This window comes from Tenrec ecaudatus, chromosome 4, assembly GCF_050624435.1.
Source record: "Tenrec ecaudatus isolate mTenEca1 chromosome 4, mTenEca1.hap1, whole genome shotgun sequence".
Classification (NCBI taxonomy): Eukaryota; Metazoa; Chordata; class Mammalia; order Afrosoricida; family Tenrecidae; genus Tenrec; species Tenrec ecaudatus.
The window spans coordinates 176,934,357-176,947,446 of NC_134533.1; the positions used below are offsets into that span (position 1 = coordinate 176,934,357).

Sequence of the window (13,090 nt, forward strand, 5' to 3'; positions counted from 1 at the left end):
GTGAATTAATTTTAAGAAGCAACGAGTCTTCTTAAAATTAGCAGTATGACCGTCAGATGGAAAGGAAACTAAGCTTTTTCTGAGCGGATCCAAAGTGATACAGAGATAAGAAGTGGCATGCACATCATTCCAACTAAGCTTGTTCAATAAGGCTCCAAAGAAGCCACGGCGTCTCCTGATGGCCTGGGAAAGCCGCGAGGGAGAATTTAAGAGGGCAAAAACAGATGCGCTCACAAATAGCACACGAGAAAATGACCTTACCTGCAGGCAAGTCAGAATGTCATAAAGTCAAAGGATCTACACATACTGACTGATGAAGTGTGACTAGAAGTAAGTAGGGATTCAAAAAGAATACAAATAGTCGGCACTGTCCCAGAAGGGGACCATGTGAAGTCACAGAGTAAGTCGAGGGAAGACATCACTTAAATGAACAGAAAATGACCAAGCTATAAGTTCTATGAATGGGGGTACAGGGTGGGACTGGGTTGCACTTAAGAGTGAAATTAACAGATGATGAAGATGGCTCTTTGGTCACCTGCTTCCCATCCTTCTTCAATGTTTCACTTAAAAAGGCTATTGCTAGGGAATGGGAGAGCTACCAGAACTGGAATAAAAAGACTCAGAGCAAAAAGAAATTATTTAAAGGCCATCATGAAGTAAATAAATCAATGGAGTTAATTTTGAGATTAATGAGTCACTGTCGTGGCAGTGCTTCAAATTCCCCTCACCGAATCCAAAATCAGAGCGGCACTGGGCTGCAGGTCTACGAAGACGTGCTACAAGCATTACTCTCAGGGCAACCGTGGTGTGCCAGGTGGTCGCAAGGCATGCGCTTGCGATTCCAAAGCTGTAACTATGACGGCAGCCTCCCTCCAGGACACCTAGCAGCTGGGCTCATCACGGATTTTTTAAAGAACTAAATTAATTCTGAGACCCCCGCTTAGAGAGCACACCACACAAAAAGTGATGCAATTTCTTGACTCTTCACTTTTTTCAGTGTGGCCTAGCCCCATTCTTCTTTCTCAACAGATGAGAACTGTTCCAAGGTTGAGTAGAGTGTAAAAGCTACTGTATCGCAAGTGAAAAAGATGCAATTAACATCCTGAGTCAGACAGAAGTAATCATGCAAAGGGTGGAGTTTAATCACATCCCAGTGTCGAGTGACTAATATGGGTCAGCCTGAAGCGGGCTAGGATTCCCCAGAGTAAGTTCTCCATATTCATATTCCTGCTCAGGGCTGTGCTGGACCGACATTCTGACTGGGCCTGGAGCACTGTTCGATCCCACGGACTCCAGGCCCACGGCAGTGTCTTGGGGACGGCGTTCCCTGCTGCTGCAGGTGCCTGCCCTGTCCTGGCAGTCCTGGTTTTAACAGTGTGCTGGGCTTATATGCTAAATAAACACGCCTGTCTTTCACAACTTCCTGAAGTCAAAATGATCTAAATGCCAAGAATAGTCTCTTTTCCCAACAAATATTGGTTCTATTGGAATAACATCTAATGGCGACACGTTTCATATGACCTTGTTATCAAACGATGTATTGTTTCACTGAGTGGAATGAGCTCATGCCGATAATGACAAATGACGGCGAAGGACCACTCACCAAAGCCCCTGAAACAGGACCACCACCATCAGGAAGCTCAGTCCTCACACCACTGTGAGGAGTCGAGCATCCCAAGAACACGGAAGGTGAGGGCCCTGCTGTGTTTACCATGCACCCCCAGGTAGAGATGAAAAGAAGGACCACCAGCTCTTAAACAAGGCTCCTCCTTATTCCCCAACATCACAACGAGGTGGAGCAAGGTCACAGCCATGAGAGGCTCCTCCCAGAGTCAGTAAGTCTGAAAAGCCACAGCTACCCCTCTCGGGGCATCACTATGATAGCTCTGAGAAGTCCTGAATTAAAACACATTTTTTAATGCATATACTTTGTTTGTTTAACCCAGGGTCTCCCAGATTTATTTGATCACAGGACTGCTATTTGTTTTGTACTGTGGATAATGGTGCTATGAGAAACGAAGTTTGGGAAATGTCATTTAAAGATTACCCTTTATATATGCATTAGTTTTATAAAGAGCTAAAATGTAACAGCATCCAAAACTAAAATAAGGTTTCTTCCATGATTACAGAATCCTGAGGGAATGGCACTACCTCGGGATCAACAAATGTTGTTTCATAAAGCTGACCAACAAAACAGCATTTATTGTTTCACTCAGGGGGCTCCACAAAGTTCATGGAAAAATAGAGTTAAAAGATCATGAATTTTTTCCATAAAGTTTTGGAAACCTTCCATATGCAATGAGACTAGAAATAAAAATATGAAAAGCTTGTGTCGCAGTTCTTACAGTCACTAAGCACACAATTCTCACAAAATGAGTGAAAACTAATCAATATTTGAAACTGACAGCGTTTTAAGTGATTGATGAGAACATAACAAAACTTTACCCTTTTTTTGCACTTATTAAAAACGCATCTATCAGAAAGCATCAAAAAGTCTTTAGGAGCTCACAACCTGACATGTCAGTTATCTACTGAAATCGAAACAGTGGCACCTACTGAAGATTATCACAATACTTACCACATTACAAAAAGAATCCAGACCAATGCTATGTACATACTTTAGTACATTCTGGATTAGACCAAGTAAAACTTAACAACAAGCTGAACAGCATTCTATAAAACAAAAACAAACAGTCAGTTAGGCTACTTCTGTCTGTCTATGCTCTGGCCTCGTAGTGAGAAAGAAGCAGCTCTTGGAACTTGAAGACCGATCCAAACTCTTTATCTAAAACCTACCTACACTTACCTTAACAGAAGTTCTTTAGGTAACTTTTTGTTAATAAGGCCTTCATCGTTGTTTGAGAAAACCTGGAAGAAGATGGAAAAAGAAAACACTTACAATGTACTCCCGTCAATACTGAAAAACAAAAGCATTGTTACATGTTGTTTGTATCAAACAGAACAGGACAGCCAGGGCCCTACATAATTAATTACACCAATTTCGTGAAGCTACAATACTCCAATAATAATGGATATAAAAATATTTACTTCATAAAACAGGGCAACAGTCACCTTTATGTTACTTTGTATGAGAGATTTAGCCAAGGCAATTTAGCAAGAAAAGCAAATAAAAGACACGTACATTGGAGAGGATAAAACAAAGCAATTTCTATTATTGGATGACATAATCTTATATATACAAAATACTAAAGAATCCCTAAGAAATCTATGAGAACTAATTAGAGTTTAGCAAGTCTGAAGAATATGTCAATTCACAAAAATGAAGTCATTCGATACACTAACAATGAACAATCAAAAACAAAATTTAGAAAATAATTTCATTATTTTCTTTTATCCCCATTATTTTCTAATAGCATAAAAATACTTAGGAATTCATATGTTCATGGATTAGACGACTGAATAGAGCAGGAAAGCAGTATTCCTCAAGGAGCTCTGTTAGTGCCAACAGTTAAGCATTCATCTTCTAGCTGACAAGGTGGGCAGTTCAAATCCACCCAGCTGCTCTGATGGAAAAAGACCTAGTGACCTGCTCCCATAAAGATTACAGTCAAGAAAATCCCACAGACCAGTTCTATTTATTGTGTCACATGAGTTGAACACAGCTCTCAGATACCAACAGCAAAAGTTCTCAAATTGATCTACATATTTAACCTACTGCCTATTAAAATAAACTTTTTTCTTTTAAAAATCATTTTATTGGGGGCTTATACAACTCTTATCACAGTCAATCCATACATAGTGTCGAGCACACTTGTACATTTGTTGCCATCATCATTCTTAAAACATTTGCTTTCTATTTGAGCCCTTGGTATTAGCTCCTCATTTTCCCCTCCCTCCCCATTCCCTTCCCTCACTAACCCTTGGTAATTTATAAATTATTATTTTGTCATGTCTCACACTGTCCAATGTTTCCCTTCACCCACTTTTCTGTTGTCCATCCCCCAGGGAGGGGTTATATGTATATTCATGTGATCCATTCCCCGCTTTCTACCCCACCTTCCGTTACCCTCCTGGTATCGCTACACTCATTGGTCCTGAGGGGTTTATCTGTCCTGGATTCCCTGTGTTTCCAGCTCTCATCTGTACCAGTGTACATCCTCTGGTCAAGCCGAATTTTTAAGGTAGAATTGGAACCATGATAGTGGGTGGGGGGAGAGCATTAAAGAACTACAAGGAAGTGGAATGTTTCATTGTTGCTACCCTGCACCCTGACTGGCTCATCTTTTCCCTGTGACCCTTTTGTGAGGGGATGTTCAGTTGCCTACAGATGGGCTTTGGGTCCCCACTCCACATTCCTTCTCATTCACAATGTCATGATTTTTGGTTCTTTGATACCCGATACCTGATCCCATCAATACCTCATGATCACACAGGCTGGTGTGCTGCTTCCATGTGGGTTTTGTTGCTTCTCAGCTAGATGGCTGGTTGTTTACTTTCAAACCTTTAAGACCCCAGATGATGTGTCTTTTGATAGCTAGACACCATCAGCTTCCTTAACCACATTTGCTTATGAACCCGCTTTGTCTTCAGAGATTGTGTCGGGAAGGTGAGCATCGTGGAATGCCAGTTTAATAGAACAAAGTGTTCTTGCATTGAGGGAGTACTTGAATGAAAGCCCAATGTCCATCTGTTACCTTAATACTAAACCTATAAATGTATACACATGTATTTCCTCATCACAAAAATATATTTACATATATACATGCCTATATTTAGACCTCTATAAATGCCTTTGCCTCCTAGTTCTTTCCTCTATTTCCTTTTACTTTCCTCTTGTCCCACTATCATGCTCAGCCTTCATTTGGGTTTCAGTAATTCCTCTAGGTTACATTGCCCTTGATTAAGCCCTACCAGTCCTCCTAAACCCTCCTTGCCACTGATTTTGGATCACTTGTTCCTTTGTCCCTGGGTTCGTTAACACCTACTTCCTTCCCCCTACCTCCCCCTCTCCCACATCACCCAGAACCTTACTTCCAGTTGTTTTCTCCTCCAGATTGTTTATCCTGCCTACCTTATCTAGATAGACCTGCAGAGATAATAATATGCACAAAAACAAGACAGAGCAAAACAAAGCAACAAAAGAAAACAAAAAACCAATGGCAAAAAAAGAAGAAAAGCATGTAAAAAGTTCAAGGTCTGTTTATTGACCTTTAGGAGTGTTGTCCGGTTGAATCTGATGGGGTGCCACACCCTGGTCTCAAAGTCGATTTTTGGTATTCCCTCGGGACTTCCTTGCTCTGCGCCTCTTGCTGTTCTGTTGCATGCTCTTAGTGTTTTGCCTCGGTGTGGTGGGTCAGATCGGGTGCAATTCCCACACTGTGTCTCCAGTGTTGTCCCCTGTAGGGCTATGGGTCAGTGAGGGATGTTGTGTCTCGTAGTGGGGCTGGCCATATGGTCCTCTCTGTACACTGGTTGCTCTGAGCAGGGATATCATCCTCAAGGCTTTGTGGTCCAGGATGTGCTCCACTCTCTCTTTGTCCCCCCCTTCATTTGCTCCGTGTGCTCTGATCAGACATGTCCCTCTCCCTGAGCTGCAGCTTCAGTGCTGTCCTCTGAAGTAAATTCTTCTGTGGGGTGAGGGGGCTATCCACGTAGTTGGGATTTGGGCTAAAATAAACTTTTAAAAACATAATTTGACAGGTTGATTCTAAAAGCCACATGGAAATGCAAGGATTTAAGACTATCCAAACTCATCTAATTTTAAGCCATTTGATTGACATATAATTCGATGGTGTAGATATATTAAAGGAGCTGTGCAATCAGTCAAACTAATCTAGAAAAAGAAAAAGTGGGAAGGCTCACACTTCCTAATTTCAAAATTAACTACAAAACCACAGTAAATGAAACAATGTGATATTGGCATGACCAGTAGATTGTTGGAAAGAAGTATCTTATTGTATTTATGGAAGCAAGAAATTTGGAAAACAGTCACCTCACCAACTGTCTGAAAGAGATCCATAACTGTGTCCTAAAGACAGGTGACCCAACTCATACTAAAAACTCACTGCCAAGGATATGCTGCAGACTGATAGTGACACTATAGGAGAGGGCAGAATGTCAATCTGTGAGTTTCCAAGACTCACTTAAAAAATCATTTTATTGGGAGCTCTTACAGATATTATAACAATCCATAAATCAATTAGATCAAGCACAATTGTACAATTGCTGTCACCATCATTTTCAAAACACGTTCTTCTTAAACTCTTTGGTATCAGCTCTGCTTTATCCCCTCCCCGCATGAACCCTTGTTGTTATTATTTTGCCATATGGGAGTAGAAAACCTTTGACTCTGGTAGACTGACTAGTGATTTCAAACTGCTGACCTTGTGGTTAGCAGCCCAACTTGTAATCCACTACCACCAGGGTTCCTTTAAGTGAAGTAAAAACTTGAAGATAATTCAACATTGACAAGAGCTAGAAATTCAAGCTGATACTTGATTTAAAAAATAATATGGCACAAAGGATATCGTTCTGGAACCAGGTGAATCTCGGCTGAAAGTAAAGAACACCAGAAAGACGTTTACACGTGTTTCATTGACCACAAAGGCAGCGTTTGACTGTGTGGATAATAACAAACTATTAAAAAAAAAGGGAATTCTGAAACACTAGCTCTGATAACAAAGAACCTGTATATAGACCAAGAACCAGTCATTGGAACAAGCAAGGGAAGATGGTGTGTTTTAAAATCAAGAAAGGTGTATGCATGGGGAATATTCTTACAACATTTTTCTGTCTGTAAGCTAAGCAAATAATTCAAGAAGCTGGACTATATTAGAAAAACGTGTGACCTCAGGAGAAAGGCTTATTAACCTGTGATACACGGTGACCCTACTTGCTTACTGGAAGTGAGAAGAACTTGAAGCACTTGCTGATAAAAGTCAAAGATCGCAACCCCCAGTGTGGACTGCAACGCAATGTCAAGAACACCAAAACCCTCACAACTGGACCAATGGACAACCTCCTGAGAAATAGGGAAAAGCATGAGCAGTCAAGGCTGTCCTTCTGCTCGGATCCACAGTCACTGCTCACGGAAGTAGCAATTAAGAAAGCAAATGCCCTATTTCACTGGGCAAATCTGTTGCACAAGACCTCTTGTAATGTGAAAAGCAGGCTGCCACTCTGAGAACTTAGGTGCTCTGACCCATGCCATGGTATTTTCAGTTGCATACGCATGTGAAAGTTGGACAGTGAAGAAGGAATTTGAATTATAGTGTTGGTGAAGAATACTGAAAGCACCATGAAATGTCATTAAGAACAAACATCTGTCTTGGAAGTAGCACAACCAGAAAACTACTTAGAAGGATATAGCAACACGTACTCTGGACATGTTATCAGGAGAGACTGGTCTCTGGAAAAGGACATGCTTGGTAAAGTAGCGGAGCGGGGAAAGAAGACTGCCGAGATGGATTGGAGCAGTGACTGCAACAGCGGGCTCAAACATAAGAACGATTGTGAAAACGCTTTGTTCTAATCAATCGGCAGTCTGAGACGTTCACCCTCCCGACACAATCGCTGAGGATAAAACAGGTGCATAAAGAAATGTGGTGAAGAAGACAGATGGTGTCCGGCTATTAAAAGATATAGCGTCTGGGGTCTTAAAGGTTTGAAGTTACACAAGCCGCCATTCAGCAGTGAAGCAACAAGTCCACATGTAAGAAGCACACCACTGGTGCGATCATGAGGAGTCATAGGGACTGGGTCATAGGCATCAGCAGACACATAATAAAAACATATTGTTGAGAGCAAGCGGGGCTGGAGCAGAGATCTAAAGCCCATCTGTAGACAATGGAACAATCTCCCCATAGAGGGTCCACAGGGAAGGGATGAGTCACCAGGGTGCAGTAAAGCATCGGTGAAACACACTGTATTCCTCTGGTTCCTTGAGGCTTCTTCACCCCCCACTATCATGACCCCAGTGCTGCTGCCCAGTTCAGACTAGACCGGAACATGTACACAGGCATAGAAAGGGATGGGAGCTCATGACACACAGAATCCAGGAGTGGGAATGGTGATGCCAGAAGGGTAGGGGGACGAGGAGGAGAGGAAGGGGGAAAGAGGGAACTGATCTCAGTGATCGACACAACCATACACCCCTCTACAGGGGGGAAGGACAACAGAAACATGGGAGAAAGGAGACAGTGGTCAGTGCGAGATGAAAACAACAACAATGTGCAATCTATCAGGGGGTTAGGAGGGTGGGGGTTGGGGAGGAAAAAACAAAGAGCTGGTACCGAGGGCTCAATAGAAATTAAACGTCTAGAACATATGTACAACATATGTACAAACATGCCTAATTCACTTGACGTATGGACAGTAATAAAATGATTTAAAAGAGCGATTGTGGGGGTGGCACAGGGTAGTGCTGTTCCCGAGTTGCTCTATATTGGAAATCACTCAGCTGCACCTAGCAACTTCATCTCATTGGAAATCTTTATGACAGTGGACTTCAAATCTATCTATTAATCCAATGTCTGGGCTTCTGCAAAAACAATTTCTGCCAGATTTTCTTTTTTTTCCTTCTTCTATGAATAAGCCATGCTTTGTATGCCTTGTGATTTTTTTTGTTAAAAACTGCTATTTGAATATTATGAAGTAGTAATTCTAGACATCAGATTCTCCTGATTCATCAGCGCTGGCTGGGGTTGAGTATTAAGGTCATAGCTGTTGGTTTGTTTAGGAATTTTTCCAAACTATTTTTGCAAAGACTCTGCTCCTGTGTGTCAGTCCACTGTGCTTTGTTCTGTTTCTGAATGTTCAGCCAGTGCCGCAAAGGAGATTCCCTTAAATGCTCCAGCAAACAAAACAAAAAACTCTCCTGGTCTTTACAGACGGATTCTAAGCTAGAGACGCTTTCAATGCTAAATGTGTCTGCTTACAGCTCTGCCTTAGCCTTCACCTTTTGCTTGTGAGAACTCCAAGATCAGGCAGAGGTGAAGGTGTAGGCTTTTAGTGGTGTCCAGACCTATACATGTTTGTGGCACTCCAGATTTCCCCCGGATACATAAGAGTTCCTCAAAGTCCTTTTTCTGACAAGGATTTTCCTCATCAGCAAGCTTCTTCCTAGGCTTTTGAATTTGTTTGTTGCTCTATCCCTTAAACATGTATTCAAATGCTTCAATTGGCACCTAGTCCCCCATGGGAGACAGGCAGACAGTAATGGTCAGCCCCTGCTCCAGGACTTGAGGGAGCCACTAGACAGGTCAACTGGCTTTGAGAACAAGATCTATATTGTACCCTTGGCACCAGCATGGCACACCAAGAATGTAGGCCACAGTCCCCACAGCCGCCCCCACATGCTGGAGAACGGAGGAGAGTAGGCAGGTAAGCAAAAATTAAATACTACAATGCACTTCCTACCAAAGATACCTATTATTTACTTAAGCCCCTGCCATTTTATTTCTGTCTCACAGCTTTCAAGAAACTAATTTCTTAAAGATCTAAGGGCTGCCTTCCTGGAAAAATCACAACCACAACCATCATCACTAGTTGGTAAGCTTTTACAAGGTGCCAAGACTATTGCAGGCACTTTATATAAAAATGAACTCAATGCATTCATGAGGCACAATCCATTACGGGAAAAGGACATAGTTATTAGCAATGCAGAGGGTCAGCAAACAAAATGATGACCCTTCATAAGACAGATGAACGCAGTGGCTACAATGGGTGGCTGCTATGCTTACACGCAAACATAGAATGCAGTGGCTACAGTGGGTGGCTGCTATGCTTACACGCAAACATAAACAGGATTGTGAGGATAGGATGCTCCAGAACCAGGCAGTGGTTAATTCTGTTGTCTGACAGGGTTGCTCTGTGTCAGAACTGATTCAATAGCTCCTAACATCAACAACACTCCACAGAAAATCAATACAATTTTTATACTGACTTTAATACACTTACTAGTTGATTTTGCTCTTTGTAGTTTGGGTATTTCCATTAGAATGTCTATGAATTTAATTATGACATCTGAGGAGAGTAATAGCTATACTCTTTCCTTTCCAAGCTTTAGGTTTTACTTATTCTTGCTTTATTGCCCTAGCAATAGTGGTTAATACAATAATAGAAGATATTCTTTTTTTTTTTTTGCATTCTTTTTTTTTTTAACAATTTATTGGGGCTGATACAATTCTTTTCACAGTTCATACATATACATACATCAATTGTATAAAGCACACCCATACATTCCCTGTCCCAATCATTCTCAAGGCATTTGCTCTCCACTTAAGCCCCTTGCATCAGGTCCTCTTCCCCCCCCCCTCCCTCCCTTTTCTCCCCTCCCTCATATGCCCTTGGTAATTTATACCTCGTTATTTTGTCATATCTTGCCCTATTCGGGGTCTCCCTTCCCCCCTTCTCTGCTGTCCCTCTCCCAGGGAAGAGGTCACATGTGGCTCCTTGTAATCAGTTCCCCCTTTCCAACCCACTCACCCTCCACTCTCCCAGCATCGTCCCTCACGCCCTTGGTCCTGGAGGTATCATCCACCCTGGATTCCCTGTATCTCCAACCCTCATATGTACCAGTGTACAGCCTCTGTCCTATCCAGCCCTGCAAGGTAGAATTCGGATCATGGTAGTTGGGGGGAGGAAGCATCCAGGATCTGGGGGAAAGCTGTGTTCTTCATCGATACTACCTCACACCCTAATTAACCCATCTCCTCTCCTAAGCCCCTCTATGAGGGGATCTCCATTGGCCGACACTTGGGCCTTGGGTCTCCACTCTGCACTTCCCCCTTCATTTAATATAATATATATATACACATACATATATACATATACACATAAATACACATACATATACACACTTATATCTTTTTTTTTTTTTGCATGATGCCTTATATCTGGTCCCTTGGGCACCTCGTGATCGCACTGGCCGGTGTGCTTCTTCCATGTGGGCTTATTTGTTTCTGAGCGAGATGGCCGCTTGTTCACCTAATAGAAGATATTCTAACATTGCTCCTGATGTTAAGAGATAAACATTCAAAGTTTTAGAGTGTGTATTCGAATGTGATTGGGTTTTCATGGATGCTCTTTATTGAAAAATGCCCTTCTGTTCCTAGTATGCTAAGAGTTGTTATCAAAATAGGTATTGAATCTGAGGTCTTAAAGGTTTGAAGATAAACAAGCAGCCATCTAACAGGGCAGCAACAAAGTCCACATGGAAGAAGCACACCAGCCTATGTGATCACAAGGTGTTGAAGGGATAAGGTATCAGGTATCAAAGAACCAAAAAAACATATCATTGTGAATGAGGGCGAGTGCAGAGTGGAGACCCAAAGCCCAACTGTAGGTAACTGGACATCCCCTTACAGAAGGATCACAGGGACGAGATGAACCAGTCAGGGTGCAGTACAGCAATGATGAAACATACAACTTTCCTCTAGTTCTTTAATGCCCCCCCCAACTATCATGATCCAAATTCTACAAATCCGGCTTGTACACAGATGTACACTGGTACAGATAAGAGCTGGAAACATAGGGAATCCAGGCCAGATAAACCCCTCAGGATCTATATTGAGAGTAGCGATACCAGGAGGGGAATGGGAAAGTGCAGAAAGAAAGGGGGAACTGATCACAAGGATCTACATATAAACCCCTCCCTGGGAGATGGACAACAGAAAAGTGGGTGAATGGAGACATCAGACAGTGTAAGACCTGACAAAATAAAACAATTTCTAAATTATCAAGGGTTTGTGAGGTAGGGGGGTGAGGAGGGACGGGACAAATGAGGAGCTGATACCAAGGGCTCAAGTAGAAAACAAATGTTTTGAGAATGATGATGGCAACAAATGTATAAATGTGCTTGACACAATGGATGTACATATGCATTGTGATAAGAGTTGTATGAGCCCCAATAAAATTATTTTTAAAAGAAAGAAAATTTCCATACTAAAAAAAAGAATGAGTGTTGATTACTATCAAAGGATATCTCATCTCCTACTTTTTTTCGTAAAGGATCAGCAAATCCAAAAAGGAGGGAGACACAGAAAAAGATGGACTGATTGATATGGTAGCTACTACAATGGGCTCAGACGAAGTAACAAGTGTGAGAATAGGTCAGGACCAATTATGTTTCATTTTTTCATATGCAAAGTGCTGCTGACTTGACAATATCTAACCATAGTCATTTTCCCCTTTATTCTGTTAATGGAGCAAGTTACAGTGTCCAATTTTCAGTAGTACATCAAAATTTTATCTTTGAGGCAAAGCCATGTCAAAATATGTTATCCTTTTTATATGCTGCTAGATTTTATTTGCTACTATTTTATTATTGATTTATACATCTATATTCATAAGGAATACTGTTTTTTATTTTATTTTCCTATCTTTGTTAAGTTCAGTATCAAAGTTATACTAGCCTCAAAAACAAAGCTGGTAAATATGGCTTATGCATCTATTTTCTAAGCAATTATACAAAATCAGTATTACTTCTTCTTTAAAAGTTTCATAGAATTCACCAATGATGACATGTGACTCTAGAATCTTCGTCATGGGAAGATTTAAAAATACAAATTCAATCTATTTATAGTCAGGGTACTCAGATTTCCCTTTTCTGTCACCTTTGTTTTATTGTGTTTCATCTAAACTCACAAATTTATTACTTTAGAGCTATTCATTTCTTTAGCTATAGTGAGGTCCCTGCTTCATTACTGGTATTGGTTATTGTGTTAGGCTGGGTTGGCTACAGAAATAAGTCCAGTGACACTCATATATGTATAAGAGCTTCATAGCAAGAAGAACTTATATATCAAGAAAATGTCCCAGCTGGTCCTTAAGTCAGAGATTAGTCCCTGAATCCCTCTTCAGACTCACGTAGCCATATGCGATGGCACAGACTTCAGAAAGGTCACAGGCTGGCGGGTGCAGTGTGTCAAGTGGCTCCAAGGTCGGCAGAAACATGGCAGAGCCCTGGCCGGCACGCAGGAAGGTGAGGGGGAGAAAGGGTCCTCCGTATCATAAGGCCCCGCCCCCAAGGGGACAGCATCAGGCTAAGACCTGAGTGACAGGTCTGACTCCACCCTTAACCAGGAGTATCTAGGTGACACAGATGTAACCACCACAGTTATCTATGTTT

The 13,090-nt window shown here is 41.7% G+C and overlaps 1 protein-coding gene across 1 annotated transcript in view; it reads right to left on the bottom strand.

Moving 5' to 3' along the window:
• Positions 1–13,090, bottom strand: part of FBXL2 (F-box and leucine rich repeat protein 2) — a 97,530-nt gene that overhangs the window by 63,035 nt on the left and 21,405 nt on the right. Inside the window, exon 2 of the mRNA XM_075547087.1 lies at positions 2,807–2,868. Coding sequence (XP_075403202.1) covers positions 2,807–2,868 — 62 coding nt within the window. The remainder of the gene's footprint in view (positions 1–2,806; positions 2,869–13,090) is intronic.